This window comes from Periplaneta americana, chromosome 12 (assembly GCF_040183065.1).
Source record: "Periplaneta americana isolate PAMFEO1 chromosome 12, P.americana_PAMFEO1_priV1, whole genome shotgun sequence".
NCBI lineage: Eukaryota > Metazoa > Arthropoda > Insecta > Blattodea > Blattidae > Periplaneta > Periplaneta americana.
In genome coordinates, this window is record NC_091128.1 from 88,356,304 (window position 1) to 88,383,744 (window position 27,441).

Below are 27,441 nucleotides of genomic sequence, written 5' to 3' on the forward strand. Positions count from 1 at the left end.
TGTTCTGCTTTGTTACAGCCATAAAATTACAGCCACACACTTTAAATCTCGTTTCAGATAGCAAATATTAACAAAGAGTGCGGAATATTGTTAAAAATGTTGGCAGTTCCAGTTTGTGCACCCGAGATCCATCACTTTGTGATACAGTCTTTAGGGATCGTTTCTGTTCATTACGTGTTGTGGTTTACTTTTAGCATGTTTCCAACTTCTCAAGCTTTTTTGTCTGACTCAGTGGGTTAGCGCGAAGTTCAGGAAATCCCATCGGTTCTTGTTTCATACAACAATGTATGTGGGTTATTTTCAAATAACTTACATATTTACTAGGCCTATTTACAATAATTGAAAAAATTTTTTCACTAAATAAATGTTTGTTTGTAACCATCTTACATTAATAATACCTACACTTAACTCATGCTACTCAAGTTTGTCTCATTTCATATTTCTGTGTTTATAAGAAATGTTTCTTTTCATCAGTGACAGAAACTCAACACGCTAGAACAATATGAAATATACAGACACACGAAAACATACCCCCAACGATATTCTCAACACACAACTCAATTTCAAAACACATACACTCTTTGACTCTACACTACGAACGCACCCACACAGGAAACAACAGGCGCCAATACCAACAACGACCAGTTCTGAAGATGACCCAAAATAGGTCGTAATATGTTAACGAGGTACGTTAAAATTTAACACAAGAAAGACTTATCATACATATTCCGAAACAAATTACATTTTTACTTATTCAAATCATAACGCATCCCGGTCGCCTGATAGTCACCATGCTGGCCATTGTAACCAAAGTTCACGGATTCAGACTCGGGAGAGGACGACAGATTTTAAAGGGCGATAAAATTCTTAGCATGGCTTCCTTCGGAAGAAAAGTAAAACTGTGGATCTAGTGTCGTAAATTTGCGGCACTTAAAGACCATGTCCCTAATTGAGGACTCCGGAAAAATTCATGCACCATATTTTGTCTACATTGTATTTTGAAGATGAATAATTTGTGTACTTGCAATCGCTGTTTAAATAATATATTACCACAGTCTAGTATATACTCACGAAGCTTGAGTTTATGAGGGTACTAAGAACAATAGACTGTGCAGGTACTATTTCGCATTGTCTGTAATGCGATAGTAGCGATCCTAGTGGTTAGCAACTATCTATGGATGCATATTTACTACGTATTGAGCTTCTTGACTGTATAGGCTATAATAGACTGTGATGTTATTACAATATCAGATACGCATTCTAGTGATTTGTATCAGAATTAATTCAGGCTCATACGATAAAAATCGGTTGAATGAATTCTTCCTCGTCTCTCTTTAGAAATAATTAGCATTTACCCGTATCCGTCCTGGCAGACTCTTCAATTACTGATCGACCTTCGCTTTGTTTCCAGTACAACTTAGCCTTCAGAGTCTGTTTTTAAAAATTGCCCGATAGTCGTTCGAGATTTATGATTCCAAATCTCCAGCCTTGTGAATTCCGACGCAATCACTTGAACAAATGATCTTGTACTTCGATTATCGATAAGTAGACTTCACAACAAAACATGAAGCTATTGTATTGATGTTTATTTGTTTCTCTTTACAGGCGCTCAGCGGTTTCCTCATGATGATGACGCAGAACGGAAAATTGCTGTATATTTCCGACAACGCGGCTGAATACTTGGGGCACTCGATGGTGAGTACCGGTATATCAGTCACTAAGAATGGAGTGTGAGCTATTTCACACATATAGAAAATTATTTTATTATTTACTTCATTTCATTATTCTTCATTGTTCTTTCAGCTCATGTTTCTCCGAAATCAAATTGTACTTTATTTTTAAATTTATCATTGTTTTGTATTCTCTCCGCAAATCATATTGTATTTTGTTTTTAAGTTAACCTCTGCTTTGTATTCTGGGTCCTAGTTGTCTGTCGTAGATTTCGGCTAGATCCCCCAAATTATGAAATTAGTAGTAGTTAATATTTGTATTAAGAAAGTTGCAAAAAAAGTCATGCGAAACAAAGTGCCACATTTCGTTTGTACACGAGGTATGTGACAAAATTAAGAAATGCTTTTATCCTAAGCGTTTGTTAAAATGAATTAACCTTGACAAGCGTTTAATTCATAATTGTGATCAAACTTAAGGGGAGACAGAGGTGAAATTTTCGAACAAAACTGAAGAAAAAATGAAAATTTGGTTTTTTTCCATTTTTATTATCTTTATTTTCATATTCCGATGTAATTTTTTGATTTTGTGCCCTTTAAAAGTATGAAATTAAAACCAAGATAAGTGTATTACTATATTATTCCCATATTAAACTAATACTTATCATTATTTATAGACCTTCTCTGAACATATAAATAAAAAGAAATATTGAAAATGTCTTACAACATGGTGAATGGAGCATTTTATATCAAACGATATACAGTTTTATAAAATTATTAATATTTACAGAACTATTGTACTTAGAAAGTTGAAACTTGGTATGTCCATTACTAATAACATACTTAGTATCCATGATCAATTTCAAACAAATCGGATAAATTTTGTGGATTTTGAAATATTCACCTCTGCCTCCCCTTAATTAATCAATCGTAAGAAAAGTTTTGGACCACAATGTTTATGTTATTCAGTGTACTATCTCACTGTCCAGTAAATTTTACATGAAATGTTCGAAAAATTCATATCGTTACACCTGTGTTACGTTTTGTATGCGAAACGGTTGTTCGGTTTGCTATGTATTCCTAACTAAACTATTTTCTTGACAATTTAAGCCAGCGCAACCTGGTCGTCCAAGTCCTGCCATCAGATCTGGATACCTGCACATTCATAGCTTAACACGTAGGTCTAAACTGAAACCCGGAAAGCCAGAGAATAGGCTCAACTTTAAAAGAAATGTCTTTGTATCAAGTTGCTGATTGTGTCATTTCTTCAGCTGAGTAGTTTTTGTCTTCTTATCTGTTTCTCAATGACAGGAGTCAACTCTTATTCATTCTACTTGGTATTACTAAGAGAGCATTACATTACATATAACACATTTTACTTGTCATTGTCATAATCAACTGCGATATAGATCTAACTTATTTCAGTCATCATCTATGACGTAATAAAATTAGTAATTATTGTCTATGAACATAACACTTATTTTTAGTCTTCAAGATAATATAGCCTACAATCACAGTCTAGTATATACAGTCACGAAGCTCAATACGTAATAAATATGCATCCATAGATAGTTGCTAATCACTAGGATCGCTACTATTGCCTCATTACAGACAATGCGAAATAGTACCTGCACAGTCTATTGTTCCTAGTATCCTCAAAACTCAAGCTTCGTGACTGTATATACTAGACTGTGCTACAATCTAATTTGTGCCAGTCATTACCACAGTCATCATCTACATCTATTACGTAGAACAATTTACTCATTGTTGTAAGCGGACCTTGAATTTTAAGTCCATAAAATTCAACTTTTAGGCACCTAAATTATGCTCCAAAATGATCAAAATAGGCACTAAAGTGCAGTTGCAAGAACTTAAAAATACAATTAGTCATCCAATATAGAAACGTCCGAAATCCACATTTTTCCTTTTTTTTTTTTTTTTTTTTTGTTGCACATTACATTCCATAGATTGGACACATTATTTCTAAATGAAAAAATGCCCCAAATTCACATATTTTCGATTTTCATTGTTTTGCCTATTACAGTCTATGGTGATAGACACCTATTCCTGAATGTAGAAACCCCAACACATTTGCCTGTGTCAAAATAATCCAAGTCCACACACGAAAACTGTGACCATAGGTTGTACTATTAACATTTTATACACAGAGATAACACCACAGATTTATGAATTCACTACTTGAAGTAATATGGGATATATATTTTATGGATCATACTAACAGTGTAAAACAAAATAAAACTTATCCTGAAAATTTTTATGTCTTGGAGTTGGGCTCTTTCAATATTTTGTTATTTAATTCACACAGCAAAAATACGATTTTGTGCACCTAAAAAATCTGTTACTACTCAAACTATATTAACTATAAAAATACAATTAATTAGTGATCACTAAGCATTACAATATATAGTGACAATAAATATTGTTGTTAGAAACTTTATTTTATGTCTTAAATGATGAATAAATTATTAATGAATTCACCGGCCTAATTGTTCTATGGCTGCTGCTTTATAAGTGTTAATATTAGAATAAAATAAGATAAATTACAAGGAATTTATAATTATTAACACATCTTAGTATTCATAATTGGCGCTGCAATACATAACAAAGTCTTTCTCTAAATTTCCTGTTGTGAAATGTTGGCTTTTCTTAGACAGAACCATTTTATAAGCGGAAAAAGATATTTCCAATGATGCCGAAATAATGGGTGCATATTTAAATCTAGCAATATTTGCATTGCTGATTTCTTTAGGAAGAAACAAATCCTCACCCTTTATCGCATTCCTACTGTCTGCTCAAGTGCTCAACAAAACCACTCACTTTCCAGGCATTTCTTCATTCCTATAACCAACCTATTAGAAGGTCTTTGAACTAAACCCACTTCATGATATTCAAAAGTTTTTCTTTCATGCTGCACGAAAAAGTTAACAAAATAGAAACAGACATTTTAGGCTCCAAAACCTTAAAATAGGTCGCATTGAGCAAAATATGTACTTTAGGCATCATAAAACCTCTTTCAAACGTTCATATTTTATCATAATGTGAAATATATCTCTACTTCCTAACGAATTGTATCCTATATTTAAACCATTTTTCTTTAAAAAAATTTTTATTTCGTTATGATTTTATTGTAAAAACGAATCTGGTTAAAGTGAAATACAAATATGTAAAGTTGACTTGAATAATTTCCCTTAACATTACTGTTCTTTAACAGAAAACCACAAATTTAAGTCACACAGAAAGTGTGCACTCAATGTTGGGTCTCTGCCATCTTGTCAACCCACTTCAGGTATGTGGATATAAAGGGAATAATTGAGCCGGAGTCTGGTAGAGTTCCTGGGTAGCTCAGTCGGTAGATCATTGGTGCGTTCGATGTCCGGTCCCGGAACAATTTTTCCGTTGAAATTATTAAAGTGAAATAGTTTAACATTAAATTATATGGGAAAAGGCATGGGACAAAAATAATTTCATAATATTGAACATTTCGTTATACTGACTTTCGTTACAGTGACATTTTACTGTAATATATTATAAGGCATAATCATCATAATCTGTAGCGTAACATAATTTATGTATCGTCGTTATCTGTTACGTAAAATATTGTAGTCGTCATTGGTAACAACGATATAATGCATTTTATAATCGATGTCTCACATTTTAGCTGCCATTGTTGCCATCATCCATGATGTAATGATTTCAGTATTCATTATTTCACTTCTCCACACACGACAACTCTAAGGTATTCAGGATGAAATACTATCCGTGGACTACTAACGGTAAAGGATCCGCAGAACTGACACTACGGTACAAATCAGGCGAGAGGGTTGAACAAGAAGAAGCGCTGGACAGCAGTAAAAGCAAGCTCATGGATATCTGCTCAACGAAATTAAGTCGTGGTGATATTGGTGCTTAAAGTGTCCGGAACTCGGTAACCCACCGCAGTAAAAGGAATACAGACAACGCCGTGGCCTGGGGTCCTCCATAAAACACGCAATTGAACTGCGTTCGTTTACATTCCAGGCTCGGGGTGTATATCTCGCGCGCGGACTCTCTGAATAGCCCAATTAAGAACCTTACAAGTGAGAATGTTTAACTTCTTCTATCCCAGGGACTGTAACTCCGCATTAAGGGAATCAGTCGTTAAATAACGAACTGGATGTTGCTAATCCGTTGAATCCATCATAAAGTATCATCACTTAGAGCTTTGAAATTTGCCGGTATTTCAAGTTGCCGCTTCTTACTATTTTTAAAAGCGAATTGTGTATACGCATCTACGTTTATCACTGACAGAACCGATTCGTGCACCGAGTAACTGAAAAGAAGTTCTTTGATGCCAACGATTCTTTGATCAGTTTAGTGAATCTATATTTATGAAACATGTTCACAAGTTTGTGTGTTCTTCAAAATTATTTTATATGGTATTCAAATACCTAAGGATATAGCAAAGAGTATTTCGCTCTTGGTATTTATAGATCTTTGAAATGATAATTTTTGATCAAAGGTTCAATTTCAACATTGTTGTACTTTTTTCCGTTTCATTTTAGCTTCCCTTTTATTTATACAATTTATAAACAGTAGGCCTACTTCATATTTAGTCTTATTGATGTAATATGTAATAGTCAGCGATGTATGCAATGGAAGGAAAAAAGAACTGGCCAACCCACCCCATTATATCCTGGTCTAGTTGTCTCATGAGTGACACTTTAGTGGTGCTACTTGTGAGATTCAGACCTGACTTTGGACAGTTGACTAAAAACAACTTCATAGTTAAGACAGAAATTGGCATTTTGCATCTTATCTTCACAACCTTAACATGTCATCTTTTTCTTTTCGTGCAAGTTGTATATGCTGTGCATTTCCTCATTTTCAAGTAACAGACACCTACATAAAATATTTAATTACAACAAAGTTTCGTGTGAATATTTTATTAATGCTCTTTAAAAAGTATATTCCGTAACCAAAAAAATTTAGAGCAGTTGCCAAACTAATGAAATTCAGCGAGTTTCTTCTCTTATAAACTTTAAGCAATATGAAAATACTTTTTGATAATTTTTATTGATAACATAATTATGTTTATTGTCCACAATTTGTAATGTGTTTTCTTCAAGCTCAGTATATATCGGATTCAGAAAGTAAAGAAAGTGATAAGATATTGTTTCTTCTACATTACATTTCTAATTATTAAGAAATATGTTGTTGTCAACATGCACTTTCATCGATAATACATATTTCTAATCCACAACTTGCGATATATTTTCTTCAAGTTCATTATATCTGAAGTTCAAGAAGTTAGGAATGTCCCGATCAGATCCTTCTTTTGTATTACACTTCAAAAAATATTAAACTCTTTTTTTCCACCGATCATTTTCATTGATAACACATGTTCCTGGTCCACAATTTGTTTTTTTTTTATTCAAGTTCAGCATATCTCAGGTTCAGAGACTAAAGAACATGATGGTATGTTGCTTCTTCTATATTACACTTCAAGCTATCTAGAAATATTTTATCCATCAATCCTTTTGATTTATAAATGTTCCTAGTCCACAACCTTTGATGTGTTTTCTTCTAGTTCATTATGTCTGAGTTTCAGAACGTTAAAAACAAACTGAAAAGTTGCTTCTTCTATCTTACACTTTAAGCAATCTGGAAATATTTTCTTGTCACTACTACTACATCTGTAATGAATGTTTTTCCTTCTAGTGTTTTTACCTCTCTCTATGAGGGCGGGAGGGGAACATCCCATGCACCGCGATCTGAGGTCTATTGTGCGCCCCCTGGTATGAGTTGCATGCCCACCGATCCCATCTACGCCGCACCGACCTAACCGCTAACACCCGACGACCAGTCCCCTCCATCCTTCTAAACCTGTGTACCATTCTACGCCAACAATTCCACCACGTTTCCCCCCTCAACGGTCTGAGCTGTAACTCCCCTCTTCCGTCTCCTCAACGGACTCAGGTGTAAGCTCCCTCTCCCGTCGAGAAGGGAGTGGGTTCCGCTGCTGGTCACCAACTATCACAGCTTGACATATCACGGAGGCCGGCCGAGAGAGTCAGCAGCTTCTGAGGGCCGCCGTAGGTGCGATCTGAAAACAAGTAGCACAACTAAAAATGAAGATGAAATGATAAGAGAGAAGAGGAAGTGGAGAGAATGAATGGGGCTGCAAGCGCCTGATAAAGTTATCTGATATTCATCCATAGGAGTGAGCGAAAACCCCCGAAATAACCTCACCCAGGCAACTTGTCCTAAGCGGGGAATCGAACCCCGGCCATTTGAGTTTCCTTTTAGTTTAGTATATCTCGGAATCAGGCAGTAAAGAATATGTTGCTTATTTTATACCAATCTTCAAACTGTCTTGAAATATTTTGTGGTCATTGATAATACCTGTTCCTAGTCCACAACTTATAATTTCTTTTTTTCGAGTTCATTATATCTGAGATTTAGAAAGGTAAGAACATGCTCGTACTTTCTTGTCATCGATTATTTTCATTGATGTCGCATGTTCCTACTTCAGTTTTGCTGAATTCTTCAAGTTCACTATATCTGAGATTCAGATAGTTAATGATATACTGAGAAATTTATCCTTCTGCATTATATTCATACTTCAAACCATCTGGAAATACTTTGTCATCGATCATTTGCAGTCATCACATAATGTTTATTATGATTATGATGATGATTATTATTATTATTAGGTTATTTAACGACGCTGTATCAACTATGTATTTTGACGAAATGAGGCCGAGAATTCGCCATATATTACCTGACATTTAACTTATGGTTGGGAAAAACCTCGGAAAAACCCAACCAGGTACTCAGCCCAAGCGGAAATCGAACCCGAGCCCGAGCGCAACTCCAGATCGGCATGCAAGCGCCTTATCGACTGAACTACGCCGGTGGCTGACATTATGTTTCTGGTTCATAAATTATATGTGCTCTTAAAGTTCAATATATCTGATATTGAGATAGTTAAGAAATTATGGAAAGTCGCTTTTTCGTTTTACAATTGAGGCGCTCAGTGCACAAATTGTCCAACTCACAAAATTATATTTTCACTTTAACCTCTTTGTAACAGTGCGCGAAAAACGAAACTAGTACTGAAATATCATGAAAAACTGGGAATTATGGTTAGGCCGATTTACACTTGGAAGATAACAATATGAGGAGCCCTTTAAAGCAATAAACTCAATATGTAAATTTTATGGGTTGGACCATTTGTGCGCTGAGCGTCTCAATTTAAAAACTATCTACAAAAATTATTTGTTTTCATCAATAATTTTCATTGATTATACACGACCTTGGTCCACAACTTCTGATGCGTTTCCTGCGTATATCTGAGATTCAGAGAATTAAGAACATGTTGAGGAGTTGATTCTTCTTCTTTAAGATACTTTGAACATTCCGGAAATATTTCCTTGTCATCGATCACATTTATTAATAACATATGACACTACTCCACAACTTATGATATGTTTTCTTGAAGTTAATTATATCTGTGATTGAGAGAGTGTACGAATTTGTTGAGGATCTGCTTCTTCTGTTTTATTATCTGGAAATACTTTGTCAATCATAATTTTCATCTACAGTATAACACATGTTTCTGATCACAATTTTTTTTTGCAAGAGAGCGGACAGAATGAGGAATTCTTTAAACAATCTGAAGTACTTTCTTGTTATCAGTCACGCCAGTTGCTGTTCTACAACTTATTATGTGCTTTTCTCTACTTCAAAGTCTCTCGTATTCAGACAGAATATAACATTCATTTGTTGTGTCAATTTTTGTTTCTGTATTACAACGGTTAGTCAACTTTAATTGACACGTATCGAAATTGGAATTACAACTGGGATCTGCTACTTATGTAGCTAGTATCATTTGAACGTAACCATAGTAGCTGTCTGCTATCCAATCAGCACAGAAATTCAATTGGCTCAGTCACCGGAATGCAGGGGCGGAGATCGATACCTGGCATGGGCGTAGGAATGTTTCTCTTCACCGCCATTTGATGCCCACCCATCGTAAGTTGTGTGACTCTGCGTGTAGATTGGTCTTCCATTATGCAATTTTGGAATTTAAAACATAGCCTATTTCTGTATCCGCATTCATAGCAAGTACCGGTAATTGCCTACTCCGTCCTGAAGTTAGTAACGAGTTAACAATACGAATTTCTTCATGGAACAACAGTAATGTACAACTCGTAATATGACGTTAGGAGAAATGGGATTACAATAGGTTTGTTCCAACAAGCGGTTCATGTATCAGTTCATGTACGAACCATAGATCATCCTATGCGCATGCGCTAGTTGGGTTTCTGCTACGGGACTGAAACAGAACTGGGTGATATTGAAACGCTTTTTCGGATCATCGTGTACTAAATCCAGAGATACTATAACCACAGTCTAGTATATACAGTCATGAAGCTTGAGTTGTTGAGGGTACTAGGAACAATAGACTGTGCCGGTATTATTTCGCATTGTCTGTAATGGGGCGATAGTAGCGATCCTAGTGGTTAGCAACTATATATGGATTCATATTTTCTACATATTGAGCTTCGTGACTGTATATACTAGAGTGTGCTATAACTGTGATCATCTTTGCTAAGAACGGACTGCTTAATTATTATCGTGCAGAAATTCAAATTGCAGAAAATTGAATTTCGATCATTTTCTACAAAAAGATAACAAAAAATATGGAAGCCAAGAATTCCGCTAATTCGATATCGTGTAATGGGGGACTCTCATCTAAAAGTAGTTTTTTATTATTATTAATTTATGTACGTTATTTATTATACTTTAATCAAAGTTGCATGTTGAAATTGTAATTAACTATTTCAATACCCAAATAATTTTTATCCCCTTTCTTTTTGGCGAAAATTTAAACTACATCTTTAGATTTGTTGTTAGTCTGCACTGCCACTTTCCATCTTAATCTCATTGACGTGAACAGTCGATCATGTCTTTCTTAAGTATTCAGGAGACGTTGGTGAGCCTATGCGCATGCGCGAGAGACGCACTCATCAGTACAATCCTCAATCCGCTGACTACTTCTGACGGTTCCGGACTCGTGTCAAAAGTTTGTTGGAACGCCTGACTGCAGTTCATGTTTCCGGTTCAGAACTGGTTTGTAGTGTTTTGGAACGCTTTTTCTGTACTACGCATGCTCACGATAGTTACGGACGGTTCCTGACTGTTGTTGGAACGAAGCTAATATAAATTAATGTATTTTAGTACAAACAATATTATTATTGTGGAGGTGTCCATTATCTCCAGTCTTATTTAATATATACATAAATTAGATGGTGGAAGAATAGCAAATAAATTTGAATATACATTTTAAAATGTATATTCAAATTTATTGCGAAAGTACCTAGGAATTTAATGCAGATATGAACTGAGTCCATGATAAAGTGAATTCCACAGTACTCAGATAGTTCAAGGAGCAGCCAAGGTCTTTTTCGCCCAACTCTCCCCCACACAGGGGGCGCCTTATGACATTTCTTCTAAGGAAACCTAACATCAACAATTTTACTTCTGTCATACTTTTTGTTATATATTTAGGGTGAAAGAGGTATAACTGCATTAATTTTAAGAACAGAACCTTTAGGTTGTAAGTAACCGAAAAGTCAAATGCCATTTTGGTATTTGAATAACAGTTTAGCCGAAAAAATTGTATCTGAAGTTTGACTTCCATTTATTGAGACGTATGAGTGACAAGATACCAACGCGAAGAACAAGTCGAAAATAGTATTCCCTTGTCATTTCTTCGAAAAATGCTTCATTTGTGTAATAACGTGCAAAACTAACAGATTAAAAACGCATTTACACTAACGGAAATTTAATCAGTTAATTTTGTACGTTATTATACAAATGAAGCGTTTTTCGAAGAAATGACAAATGAATATTTTTTTCGGCTTGTTCTTCGCATTGATATTTTACCATTCATACGTGTCAATATCCAATAGCTTTACTTTAAATGGGAGTTAAACTTCAAACATACATTATTTTTTCTTTCGGCTAAACCATTATTCAAATACCAAAATGCCATTTGACTTTTTGGTTACTTACAACCTAAAGATTCTGTTCTTAAAATTAATGCAGTTATATCCCTTTCACCCTGTGTGTATATAATAATAATAATAATAATAATAATAATAATAATAATACATTATTGCCAGAACAAAGATAAATATTTCGTTTTTATATAAAACACTCTAGCATCCCAGAAAGAGTAAGTTACATACTCGTGCTCAGGGAGCATTTCACATAATGTTAAGATGTTTTATTATATAACAAAGTAAAAGGTAAAAAAAAAGAAAAAAGAAGAAGAAAAACACAGATATCACAAGAATTGAACTTTAAATTTTCTTTCTAAACAGCAATTTTTAATTGATTTTATTAAATAAGGAGCATTAGCAAATTGTATGTTTGGGAATTTAGCTGTTATAATGTTATAAAGCCTTGGACCGAAGATTGTGAAAATGTGCTACAGTTGTGGTGCATTTCGGTACTGTCAAGTATATGTTGTCTGATCTTTTGGTTTTATATTTATGTGAATATAAATTAAATATATTTCGGTTTTTATGTACGAAATGCAATACATAATACATTGTTATAAATTTAATAGAAGTCAAATATTTTAAATTCTGAATACAACAGTAATTATATATCGGCTCGAACGGGTTTCATTTGATTACATTTCGTAATAATAATATAATTTAATTTATATACTTCTTTGCGCTGTAAACTGTCCAGTACGCACTAATAAGTTTAGTAAATTAAAAGAAAGTAATATACTTTTCCCATACCTCCACTTCGCAACGTATAAATATGAACAGCAGAGTTGTATAATGTGAGAGTACTGACGTACACCGACAGCAAGGCTACAAATTCCTTTCCTTTTTTTATATCGTTCTCCATTACATGTAATCACTCGACCCATAACAATACTCAATCACATCGTAAGAACGGTTTTCCAGTTCTTACAGACGATGACATGGCTGTCATGCGGTGGTAAATCATGTTCTGTTCGTGGATTCTTTCTGGCTAGACGCACAGAATATTGAATCTCACAGGGATTTCTTTTGCGTGTCGAACTATTACCGCGGCTGCGAGTCTCTATTGTTAAACTGGTCAGTGCAAGAGAGGAAACTCAGCTAAAAATATGAGCAGTTGTTTCTGTCTCATCAGAGATATCCCTTGCTGATAGACTAAAAGAAGCACATTCTACTTATAGCTCAGAGAAGGAATAGAGACGGATTTTAAAGCCAATGTCAATGTCAAGATATTAGGAAAAACAGTTCTTGAAAGGGAATTTGAGGCTGCGAAAAATTGAATATATGAGCCCCAAGACTTTTGACCACTTGTCTTACTCCGACTTCCATCGTCCCACTGAAGAAACATGAGAGAATTTTGAATGGGAAAGCCGAAAATGGACGTAACTTAATATCTGCCACATGATGGAATGGATTGTAAACACTGCACTTTTGCTCTTATAGTCTCTCCAAAATAACAACCATCCTCAACGTAAACACTGACCGAAGTACTAAGGGCGGAAGGGAAGAAAGAGTTCTTTATTTTACTATCTTGGGTATAGGAATTGTTATTTCACAATTTATAGCAAAGACATGTGTTCCCTTATTCTTTTTTTTTTAAATAATAATAACGATGATGATAATAATAATAATAATAACAACAATAATAATAATAATAATAATAATAATAATAATAATAATAACACTCTCTATTGCCAGAAAAATACACTGCAAAGGAATTGTAAATTAACAAAATTCTAGCAATCCCCTGAAAGAAAGTGTTCTCGTTCGTATTCAGGCAAAGATTCGATACATAATAAATTTACATGAATATATTACAATAAAATAATATCTAAAACTTAATAATTACTCATAAAATAATAATAATAATAATAATAATAATAATAATAATACACGAGAATACCTCGTATAATATGAAATTATCATAACAGATCGATATTATTGACAAAATAAAGTTTGTTATGGGAACGCATAACAAATGTGGTGGCGAATAATATGAATAAATTGGTAATTGTAAAAATGTCTAAATAGCTGAGATATTTTAAAATGTATCAACAATTTTTATTTGTGCACTAGTATATTCCGTATCGCAAATAGAGGGGTATAAATGCGAAAATACTCTGGAGTTCATTGCCATACTTTCATTCATTTAATGTTTTGCCTAAGATCAGGTCTTTCACTGCAAACTCAGCTTTCTCCAATTTTTCCTATTTTCTGCCTTCCACTTTCTCTACTCATATGATCCATATATCTTAATGTCGTCTATTATCTGATATCTTCTTCTGCCCCAAACTCTTCTCCCGTTCACTATTCCTTCCAGAGCATCCTTCAGTAGGCAGTTTCTTCTCAGGCAGTGACTCAACCAATTCCTTTCCTCTTCCTGATCAGTTTCAGCATCATTATTTCTTCATCCACTCTTTCCAACACAGCTTCATTTCTTATTCTATCTGTCCACTTCATACGTTCCATTCTTCTCCATATCCACATTTCAAATGCTTCTATTCGTTTCTCTTCACTTCGTCGTAGTGCCAATGTTTCTGCCCCATACAATGCCACACTTCATACGAAGCACTTTACTAGTTTCTTCCTGAGTTCTTTTTCCAAAGTTCTACAGAAGATGCACCTTTTTCTATTAAAAGCTTTCTTTGCCATTGCTGTCCTCCTTTTGACTTCTGGCCGCAGCTCATGTTACTGCTTATACTACACCCTAAATACTTGAAACTTTCGACTTGCTCTACTGCTTCATTTAAAATTCATAAGTTTACCTTCTTCATTTTTCTTCCTATGATCATAGTCTACGTCTTATTTGTATTTATCTCCATCCCATACTGTTCACAGCTGTCATTTAGCTCCACTAGCATATGCCTTGGTATCATCTCCTCTTCTACTAACAACGTCATATTATCAGTAAATCTTATGCAATTTATTCTTCTGTCTCCTAATATCACTCCTCCATGTTCTGAAAACAGTTCTTTACTAAATCCTCAAAGTAAATACTGAACAGGGTAGGAGATAAAGGGATTGCCATACAAAGTGTAGTAATTGCATCATAACGAAGTCGAGTCTTTTCTAACTTTTCTTTGATTCTATTATGCACTTAACATATTATGTGTGTTACAGACAATTCAAATTTTTAGAATTGCAAGTTCTGTGTCATTTTTACGATATTTTTTTGTTTTGAAAATATAGAGCATATTTACTTTTCAAAGGCTTTGCGTATTGCTACATTGCAAGCCAATAGATAAATAAGTAACCCCAAGAATAGAGTTTGTTGATGCTCCATTATTTTATTTAATGCAACTTCTATACATTGAAGGAAGTACAATATTATTTTGCTAAAAATATTAGTAAAAGTTCGTGTTATAATATATCCGATACAAATCAGCTAAAGTAAGATGATTGAAAGCGATTATTCTGACATGTCCGTCGACATAAATATGGAATATTTATGGAAAATTGGCAATGATTCATTGGTTCCTGACATAAAATGTATGGCTGTATGTATGTACAGTATGTATGTATGTATGGATGTATGTATGTATTTATGTATGTATGTATGTATGTATGTATGTGTGTATGTATGTATGTATGTATGCATGCATGTATGTATATGTATAGGTATGTATTTATGTATGCAAATGGGAAAACAGTCGGTGGCAGTGGTAACTTAATTACGTATAATAATTACAATTAATAAGAAGAAAGTTTAAAATAATCTAATATGTTGAGTTCTCTTTACGTCCCAAAGTCAGTTCTTCACAGATATTGCTTACAGTTAGAGATGATCCTATTGGTTATTTTCATTGCTTCAGGTGCATTCATACAGTAGGGCTATAGGAAATGATAGTTAGGCCTACTTCAAAAGCACCTTGGATGATAGTGAGGGATAGATTGTGGTTTGGGATAACGCTAAGACTAATAGTTTCATTCTTTTTCTGAACTATATTGAGATATACTGAGTGAAGTAAGAAAAATCTCTATTTATTTTCAGTAATGAGACATATCATTAACAGCCAAGGATCTAGATTATAGAGCAGACCTGAGCGCTATTAGGTCCATTGAGTCATTGCATACCACCCCTTAATTCCCACTCCATCTTCCCAGGCTAAGAAAGTTATGTTTTGGTGCGGTACTACTGGACAGGAAGGCCGATGACGGATTATATCAGCTTTTACGAGCTTTCGGCTATCGCTGGTCACCTAAAATCCACCACTGATACACAGAACCTTACTCTGAGTTTGTTTATAAGACTGTGTAAGAGAAAAACACATAGATGGGGGTTTCTGCGTCCCTTCCACTTTCCCTCTTATGCCCACGGATCTTTAGAGCATCTGTTAAAGATGTGGTTCATATTTGACCGAAAAAAGTGATATTTTTTTTCCATTAGGCTATGTAAACGGTGTTGAGTACATTTTTTTGTTGTAAGCTCCCGTTTTCCTATCACTAAGTCATCAGGAATAATCATTTTAAAGATTTAGCATATTTCTATTTTCTCTTTCTGACAAGAAGAGACTATTGTTCATATGAATCGCGTACAATAACTTTTAGTTCACATTTTTACTGTATATTTGAGTAAATTACAACAGTCTTTTGCTCTTTTAGACATTTCTAGTCATTTTAAATCTGTGTTGAAGTCCCCGGCGTGGCCCTGAGATTGAAGTCTCATCTAGGGATGGCACTCTTGTTCTGTCAGACATGAGTAAGAGACAGACAGTCGTCCTTCTGTTAGCGTCGGATTCACAAATTCCACTCAATGGAAACTCATGGGACATGGAACGATGTGTCCCTCATACTTCTGTACGTAAATTTTGTGATGTGTCATGCTTAATGAAATGTATTTCTCGACGTTAATCTTCCCACTGTTGTCTCAGTAACTTGACTTCCCTGAAGATGGACGATGTACAGTAATAGCAATTGCACACACGAGCTCTTTCAATGGTAATGAAACTTGAACTGTGGTTGCTAGTTAATATTTCATTAAACTGGAAGTCGGCAGTTGAATGTAATTAAAATTAAATATTAATGAACGTGCGAAACGTCGAGAGTGCAACAATCCGCCAAGTTACTGCCAGGAGAATCCCACCATAACTTTACTGTCGGTGTGACGTGATGTACAAATTAAACACTGTTCAACGACTTAATTCAAGCAGTTGTGTTACGGAAATGAGACTCTAATGATAAAAATGAGCGAAAATAAAATGTTATGATTATTCTTTTCAAAACGCAACATTTTAAATAATAGATTATAGAATTTGTATAATTTTGTTTCATCTTCCTTCATCTGAAAGATTTTTCAAGTTCTATAGGAATTTCACACTACTTATTTCAGGTCTAGTTCAACTCGGCGTTATTAGAGATAGACGATGGACATTCCTGAACATATTGTCGGCACGACGTTGGGCGCCTAACGCTGAGAACGGAAGATTTTACATTTGACGACAAACAGTAATACCATATGCAAGTGGGATTTGTAGTGGTGTCAGAACTGTCTGCATGAGAACTACCTACTTAAAAGTTGTTGGTTTTACGTTACGCAAATTGTGTATCTTCAATAACAAAATAATTTCTTGCAATTTGAACCGAGAGTTTGATATTCACTGATTGACTCATACATTGATTAGTTCACTAACCGGCTAGTTACATGCTAATTTGATCATTCGACTTACTACTAGAAGAATTACGTAATTACTGACTGACTGACTGATTAAAGGAATTACTGACTGTCTGCTGATTAGCTGACTGACTGATTGGCCGTCTGGCTGAGTGCCAGACTAAATAACTGTTTTGTCTGGCTGACTGTGTGGTTCACTGAATGATTGGTTGACTGGTTGAGTGCCTGACTGAATAACTGAGTGTCTGGTTGACTAAGTGACTGAATTACTGATCACGTGACTGAGTGACTGATTAAATGACTGAGTGGTTGCCTGTCTATACTCAGCACATTTTGAACTGACGATCAAGCTCAAGCAATGGACTGCATTTGCCACGTGTGCTTAATCTCAATCCTGGACCATTCTCCTCAACTAAAGTCAGCTTGAGTTCACAGTTCAGTTCAGTGATTCGTGAGCGGTTTATACGTGACCTTGATCCGCCAGGTCGAAATGCGCTGATTATAAGTGCGTTGCTGACTGCCTAATTGGCTGACTGGCTGACTGAAACCTGAGTGCCTGGCTGACTGAGTAGTTGATATTAACTGATTTAGTGGCTGACTGACTGAATAATGAGTAACTGACTGATGGAGTTGACTGAATGATTGACTGACCGAATGACTCTGTGGCCGAGTAGTTAGCTGAGTGGTTGGCTGGCTGGCCGGCCGGCCGGCCGGCCGTGTGACTAAGTGAGTGGATGACATTCAGTGGATAACCGATTGAGTTGCTGGCTGAGTGGCTGACTGGCTGGCCGGCCGACCGGCCGGCCGTGTGACTAAGTGATTGATGACATTCAGTGGATAACCGATTGAGTTGCTGGCTGAGTGGCTGACTGGCTGGCCGGCCGGCCGTGTGAATAAGTGAGTGATGACATTCAGTGGATAACCGATTGAGTTGCTGGCTGAGTGGCTGACTGGCTGGCCGGCCGGCCGTGTGAATAAGTGAGTGATGACATTCAGTGGATAACCGATTGAGTTGCTGGCTGAGTGGCTGACTGGCCGGCAGACTTACTGAGTGATGATTGTTAATTGGCTGATCGGTTGAGTGGCTTTCCGTCTGAGGGGCTAACTGACTGAGGTCTCATTCAATGGCTGATTAATGGAATAGTAAAGTAGTCGATTGACTAACTTAATGACTGGCTGACTAGCTGACAGTAGCTGACTGACTACATGAATGAGTGTCTGATTCACTGAGTGGCTGGATTAGAGCTCAATACTAATATTGTTTGTCTGAGTGACTGGATATTTAACTTTGTTGCTACCTGACTGACTAGTTGGTTGCTGCTTACTGGCTGACTTACAGATTGACTAGCTTGCGCTATTGCTTAGACATTTTCTCGTTGTAACGCACATTCCTGTTTACTCTTATATAGCTGTTAATACTGGGATGCCACTTGGAAATATATTATTAGCGATAAATAACGAGCTCTGAGCTAACTCGTCCAGGTGCAGATGCGACCTGCATGCAGATGTGGTGTGCAACAGGCAGAGTCCCACTGCTGCTTGCTTCGTTCTGCATTAATATAGTATATAAGGAAGCGATAGTGAAAACTGTAAATATTACGGGCGTGAGTTGAACACAGATCCGATTGCACAGAGCTGAACTCACCTGTTGAATGGCAGCGACCTGCTGTCTTAATCGACTTTGATTTCTAGCCTGCTCAAATTTCTGACAGGATATGTGTAAATTTCTTGCAGGTTTTATGAGATTTTTGTTGTGGAACAGGACTTACAGCAGCTTTTAGGTTTTTATTGTCTGTTATAGCCATTTTATCAATCCACCTTCTCTGAATGGTCGTTCAGAGGGGCTGTTAAATAAATGCAGTGACTTGAAGTTACTCTGCTGTGCTTATCACTCCTCTGACGAACATCCAGGACAAGGTAAACTTGAGAAAGGAGTCTTGCATACATCGACTCCGTTTCTACTGGAGAAATATGTTCCTCGATACAGGGTCGCCTCTCTTCCTTTCTCTCCTTACATTCTGTCTCACGGCAAATTTAATTACATTAATTCATGGGGGCATGCATCTCTTCCACTATTGTTAGTATTCCAGTAGTTGGCAAGAACCATACTTCTTAACACTTCTTTCAAACAAAGAATCCTGTCACTATCAAGAGTCATTACCGTAAATAGGTTTCTCCACTTTCACACATACTGTTAATGGATTGACAATTTGCTTGTAATTTGTTATATGTGAATTTGTATGTATGTATGTATGTAATGTATGTATGTATGTGTATGTATGCAAAATTTAAATTAAATTATGGTTAATTTAACTACGCTCGCAACTGCAGAGGTTATATCAGCGTCGCCGGTGTCCCGGAATTTTGTCCCGCAGGAGTTCTTTTACATGCCAGTAAATCTACTGACATGAGCCTGTCGCATTTAAACACACTTAATGCCATCGACCTCGGCCGGGATCGAACCTGCAACTTCGAGCATAAAAGGCTAGCGCTAAACCAACTACGCTACCGAGAGCGACTGTATGTATGTATGTATGTATGTATGTATGTATGTATGTATGTATGTATACTGCAAGTGGGCAAACACCCGGTATCAGTGGTAACTTAATTACACACAATAATTACAATTAATACACAATAAAACAATTAATACACAAATAATTACAATACCCAATACAATTACAATAAATAATAATAATAATAATAATAATAATAATAATAATAATAATAATAATAATAATCCGTGGCGCTACAGCCCACGGAGGGCCAAGACCTACCAGCCGGCTACTGGCCTCATGGCCACATGCCGAAGCACGGGTGGACGATCATCCAACCAGAATGGAGGTATTGTGTGGTTAGCACGTTGAGCCTTCCAGCCGTTATAGCTATTTTGCATAACCGGATTTCGCTACCTAACGTAGCTCCCCAAGTGCATCACGATGCTGGGTGGGGACCGGTCCCATACACTGGCCGAAATTTCGTGAGAAAATTTCTTCCCTCATGAGGACTCGAACCAACGGAGTCCTAGGCAGGATGCCTTAGACCACGACGCCACGGAAATAACATATAAAATAACCTAATTAATAAGTAAACTTGGTTTTCCATTACAACCTACTTATGTATAGGCCCTATATAAGTTTCATATTGGTACTGACACTCTTTCACTTCACTGTCATCTCACTCACTGCACTGGCACTATGACACATTTCACTGACACTTTAGAACACATTTCACTGACACTATGGAACACATTTCATAATATGTTGATATTCTTAACAAATATTGCTTTCAGCTAGAGGGATTAAACAGATGCCATCCATCCGTCCGTCCGTTAATCCATCCCGGTATGACATACTTAGTTGTATTATTTCACGTCAAATCGTACACAGATGAAACTCGACCATTTTCGTAAATGGTCGATTTTTTAATGAAATCCAGGCTTATTTTTATATCCGCAATAATTACAGTTTATTTGTGCAGTTTTGACTATTTGAAATTACACAAATTATGCACGCATTTCTAACATCACTTGACACTTTGAGTCTAAATAATAATATAGTTGAGACTTTGAGTTTTACACACTTGAAGGATTAAACTCAATATCTATTATTACTTTAGGCCTATCACAAATAAATTTAACCCGCCGTTGTAACTCAGTCGGTTAGGCTCTTGACTACCGATCCAGAGTTGCGCTGGCGCGTGGATTCGATTCCAGTTTGGACTGATTACCTGCTTAGGTTTTTTCCAATGTTTTCATCAACTGTAAGGCGAATGTCAGGTAATCTTTTGCGAATTCCTGGTATCATCTCGCCAAATACCATCTCGCTAACACCAATTTCAACGGCATTATGTACTTATACGTATATATTTACCTTTTTTCATTTATAATTTATATTTATACCTGTATCTTGTATTTATCTCTTTTTATTTCTTTCTTCATGTTCTTGTCTCCATTTTTTATGTTCTGAGCACCTATTTGTACTGTCTGTTGTAATTGAGGCTTTGTCCTGTTACAGACATAAATAAATAGGTAAATAGGCCTAAATGTATTAATTAATAAACAAATAAATAAACAAAGAAACAAATAAGCAAATAAATACAATCTCGCTATTACCAATTATTCTACGAACGCTAGATAATCTTGCAATTGAGACAGCATCGTTAAATAACCGATTTAAAAGGGAGGAAGTAAAGCTTATTTTGTATAAAGCAGCCGCAGTAGGCCTAGGTGTACTTGGAAATTCTTGTTTAGCTATTTATAAGATCTGTTGCGCACTTTGGAATTAAAGAGTAACGTCTATATTATGACTTCATAAACTCAAGGCAGATTGAAGAATCAATTCCTGTTTTTCAACTACCTTTAAATATCAGCACAGTTTAATTATATGTAGATACTTCAAATTTTATGTAAACCTTGCGAAAACTAGAACTCATTATAAAATCTGTATGCTAACAATTGTGTTCATTTCTAAATGTCTTAATGTACAGTACATTTATATATCCGTCTAATAAAAGAAGGAGCAAAAACAGCGACAATCGTTGGATGAAGATGCTGTATGCAGAGTGTGGAATGCCGTTTCGAAATCTGTCTTGTATTCCGTAGTCAAGGCTATTTATTTGTACTGCGATATATACAAGCGGTAATACAATATTTAGAACGCGCATCGCGATAAAATGCTCGCAGTCAGGCAGACTGTACTGGAACGGGTATTCCTTTCGTAATTGCAGTCCTTGGCGAAGTCCATCCGGCACAACGTGAACTGATTCCCTAATGAAAAACACATCTGGGCCTGACCGGTTGTTGCAGATGAATTACATCCCAAGGGCCTTGTCCCAAAATCGGTAAACACTTACAGAAACTACTTTGGAAATAGTAATTATAGCCGATTCTTTGAAGGTTTTGCATGATTGCGTATTCAGAGAAACTTTCAGAGATTCTGGTTAATTCATCACCAATACCACTACAACCACATAATAATAATAATCGCTATCATCGTCTGCCTTCAAGCGTTGGCCCTAGCGATGCCAAGTTCTGTCGCTAAATTGAACCTCAAAAGTCGCTAAACGCGCTAAAAGAATGTAATATTTAGTTCCTTTATTTATGTAACTTACAATAGGTAAGAATTTGGTCTACGCAAGCCTGTATCGATTCTATAATCATCCAGAAATTGGTATATACTAAGTATCTTAGATTCGTTCATTGAAACTTCGATATCCTTATCACGTGGAACTGACATCTGAATAAAATTGGCAGACCCATGAAACGGTGGAAACATAAATCTTGGAGTCGAAACAGGCCAAATGAATAGTGATGTTATACATGATGAATTTCATTCTTACTTATGGTTAAATCGTGCCTCATGTGTATTTGTAATGTTATTCCATGTCTCAATTTCATTTGATCATGAAGTAATGCAACGCAATTCAGATTCAGTTCCGCGTGTGTAAGGATATCGAAGTTTCAATGAACGAATGTAAGATACTTACGGTCTTACTAATAAAAACTGTCTTATACAAAGAGTAGCTCGTTTATAACTCGTGTGTAAATTCCTTACTAATAATCACTACATACGTCGTGTATAACAGTTTAACTGTTAACACAGCTACGTCATAGTTTCTTCATTACTTCGTTACGAAAGGTAATAGAATATCTGAGGTTCTCTATTGCATCCGGTGTGCTGTGTTAAAGTATCGATAGTACAACTGGCTCTGATCGATTACAACACTATATTTTGGTCAAAGAGTACAAGCTAAAGCAATATTATTCTTGAATGAATTTAAATACTATTATAGTCACCAAACATCGTAAAGATGAAGATTACAATATTATTCTACTTATTCTGTGCTCTTTGGTGTGTTCTTCTGTGGTTACAAGGCATCCATCATCATAAAATGACAGTCGATACGAACAGCTGTTAGAGGGGCGGCCATTTTTTCTCTATATACAACGCTTAAACAAGGGATTTCATGTATATAGCTACTGCAAAGCAATTCCCATTGTATAGTTACAGACTGTTTATACTTCCATCGCTTATGCTGGTTTATTAGTAACATTGTCTGTCCCAACGCTGCATAAGTCTCGTATAAAAACTATACACTGTTTATTAGTAAGACCGTTAGAATATACCAGTTTCTGATGATTATAGAATCGATACAGGCTTGCGTAGTCTCAATTATTTTCTTCTGTAATAAATAAAGTGGATTAAAATTGGATTTAAATAAGCTACCCCGTTCTATAATTTTAGGTAATCAATTACATTTTAAGAATGAAGTTTAGAGGTACTTTTATAGAAATATAATGAGGATATATTTTTCAATGCAACAAAATAACAAATTTCTATTTCAGAAAAAAATTTCCTAATAGTATAATGTATTTATGTATCAAATATGCATATAGTATTAATAGTTCCGGAGATAAATAACTTTTTGTATGGAATAAAGCAAAACATTAAAGTTACATGAAATTGCAATCTAAAATTAGCTTGTAAATTTAATTAATCTGTTTACTATGTATTGTTTATTTATGTATAGCTCAATAAACTGATGAATTGTTCATGCTTGTAAATTGAAGTAATTTGCATCATATATTACATATCAGTTTTTCTATATCTCAACTGATCGAATTGTTTATCTTTTTAAATTAAAATAACTTACTTGCTATGTATTATAATTTTATAGCTCAACTGATGAATAATTTTTTAGGTTTATAAACTGAATCACTGTATACTGAAATTTTTGTAGAGCTATGTAGCTATGTCGGAAGACTCGCTAGCTTGCTGATCCGGAGCTGCGCTCGAGCTTGAGTTAGATCCCCATTTGGCCTGATTACCTGGCTGGGATTTTACGAGGTTTTCCCCAACCACAAGGCAAATGCGAGGTAATCTATGGCGAATCCACGGTCTCACTTCATCTCGTCAAAAAAATTGTATTCAATGCTAATGTAAGATATATGGAAAACAATAAATAAATCGAAAATGAAATGACAAGACCATAAATGCGCAATAAATCTTATATAATGTTGTTTTCGATGTCAAAAATTACTGAATATGTATGATAAGACTTTCTTGTGTTAAATTCTAACGTACCTTGTTTACATGTTTCGCCCTATTTATGGGTCATCCTCAGAACTGATCGTTGTTGGTCTTGGCGCCTCTTCTGTTTCCTGTGAGGGTACGTTCGTGTGGTATAGTGTAGAATGAAAGAGTGTGTGTTTTGAAATTGAGTTGTGTGTTGAGAGATGTATAGTCAAAGATTATTTTGAAGGAAAAAAATACATTTGAAAATGTACTGTTTTTTTTACATAATTTAAATATTTCCCTTAATATTTGAGGAGAAAAATTCGCCCCAGCGCCGGGGATCGAACCCGGGTCCTTGGTTCTACGTACCAAGCGCTCTGACCACTGAGCTACGCCGAATTCAATCCACAGCATCGGGCCGAACCTTCCTCCTTCAATGTTTCCCTTTGTGGCCTGACTCCAAGTTAGGCATACATGTTGACGTGTATGTTCAATGTCAACTGCCATTATATTAGGAGCGCACTCAGTTGAGTGACTTGTTTGGCCGGGACTCCGCAGTTAAGTGCAAATTAATCTGTACAGACATATGCACTGCAGCTATGAGAATATTATAGATTTATTAATTTGTCCTACAGAATAATATCTCTAATATTCACAATTAATATTTGAGGAGAAAAATTCGCTCCGGCGCCGGGGATCGAACCCGGGTCCTTGGTTCTACGTACCAAGGGCTCTGACCACTGAGCTACGCCCAATTCAATTCACAGCACTCATAGCTGCAGTGCATATGCCTGTACAAATTACTGTGCACTTAACTGCGGAGTCCTGGCCAAACAAGTCACTCAACTGAGTGCGCTCCTAATATAATGGCAGTTGCCTACGTCAACATAGTCTATATGCCTAACTTGGAGTCAGGCCACAAAGGGAAACATTGAAGGAGGAAGGTTCGGTCCGGTGCTGTGGATTGAATTCGGCGTAGCTCAGTGGTCAGAGCGCTTGGTACGTAGAACCAAGGACCCGGGTTCGATCCCCGGCGCCGGAGCGAATTTTTCTCCTCAAATATTAATTGTCAATATTACAGATATAATTCTGTAGTACAAATTAATAAATCTATAATAAATATTTCCCCCTTTAATGAAAATTTACCTTCTAAATATGAATTCCTAGCATGACTAAAATATTTGCATACTATTACCAGAAAAGGCAAAAAAAAACTGTCTTACCAGTTCAACTTAGGATTTGAACCTGAATCCCACTGAAGAGTACCTATGTAACAGCCATTCGGCACCAAACAGAGCGAATGCATCTGGCAGTGCCAATTAGACCGTCATGACTGCAATCTCGTGTGCTACATAATTCCATAAAGTTATTACTGAGACAGCTCTGATCACAGCAGGCGACTCGGCACCGTTTGCACAAGCTCCCGTGACGAAAGAAATATGCAGCGCGGCTTCAATTTCTCCGTCCCAAGTCCCTCGTTCTGCAGTAATAACAAGTTGCTCCTTTCTGCAAGCATAAAACAGGAAATAACAGCGCGTCAAGGCCTGATCAGATGAAGCTGCACTTACAAGAATGAGCGCGAAAAATGCATGTAACTGTATTCCGATCCCCACAATACTGTGGCTGTGGAAGATTTACTCAGGCCTGACTCTCCAATGAGGTACATATCTGTTACAGAGTTCTGCATTGTTATGGCTCACCCACTGTAACACGGGCCTCGAGGCTTAATGTTTAATGTCACTGGGTTTTCTAATGTGGTTAGCACCTAGAAAATCCATCCTGATACAATGCCTTGAAGTAATCGACAACTTGATATTAGTAATAATAATAAACTTCAGAGTTTAGACCTTTGACCTATTCCTTCCTCATTAAATGTGTTTTTCTGTTCAATTATATCCTTCACTTCAAAGATCTAACCACATTTCTTCTTCCTTCAGGTATATAATGCATAATCATGCATTTCAAAATAGATAATCTTTAATTCCATTGCATGCTGCATTTATAACACATATTTTGTTAAGTCCCCAGTCATATGAATGGTTAATCTGATATCAAGCAATAAAATTAATGTTCAGATCAGCCGAAATTATATATTTTTATTGTACAAGCATTAATCCAAGTTAATTTCGCCTTGGCCTGAGATCAAATATAACTAGCGATTTCTCTCAGTTAAAGCTGAATGAACTTAGTTTAGCAGACGGTAAATAATTAATCTTTAGTCTCTCCCAGTCCTCTAGACCCAAGGGTCTGTACTATAGTACTTGCATAATGTGCTGTTTTGTTCCTAATAAATTCCTTTATCAGTGTGGAAAATTTCGAAATAATAACTGTAATACTGTATGAGAAAATTTATCCTAAATTTATTTTCAGAAAAGGAAAAAGTATTCCATAAAAACTCAAATTACAATTCATACTCAAGTATCCATTCAAAATCCAATGAACATCTTTAAAAATCTAGGAACGATTTTAATTATTTGTAACATCTTGGACCCATTAAATATAACCTCACATCACAATTTGTCCTTTTAAAAGTAGTGTTGTGTGGTATAGAGAAGAGAAGAAAAATACTCTAAGTTAATGTAAAAGAAATAATGAATTACATTTGAGTTATAAGACTATAAAATACAATTAAAGTGGAAAATAGGTATCGCCGGTTACTGATTTCAGGATCCACACTCCATTTGAAAGTTGTTCTGTTCAGTGTCAGATATTAGTCTATACTTTTAAAACTGTATGTCTGTTTTATGTGTCTTTTTAAAGGAACAAAGCAATAAAGACGCAGTTTAATGTGCTTTAATATGTCCTCTATATTTCACATGCAATCTCACCTAATATCGCCAGCTGCGTCTTCCTGCATGGTGCACGTGTGTAATACATACGAAAGTGCTGTGATAAGGTTTTATTACACCCTTTCAATTAACCACTAGAAATACCTGTTGCTCTTCTCGCCGTACTCTTGAACGAGAGTAGTTCGAGTTGCTGTTCATTCATTTAACATTAATTAGCTTCGTTGTCCTATGCGTTATAAATCGATCTCTGTTATACGGTTTTCTGTTCCTGCTTAATTTTGTGAAATAGTT

General features: G+C 35.8%; 1 protein-coding gene across 1 annotated transcript in view; it reads left to right on the forward strand.

Annotated features, from left to right (window-relative positions):
• The window catches only part of dysf (dysfusion), a 1,258,166-nt gene that overhangs the window by 875,929 nt on the left and 354,796 nt on the right, over positions 1-27,441 (forward strand). The window contains exon 4 of the mRNA XM_069841720.1: positions 1,606-1,695. Within this exon, the coding sequence (XP_069697821.1) occupies positions 1,606-1,695 (90 nt within the window). The remainder of the gene's footprint in view (positions 1-1,605; positions 1,696-27,441) is intronic.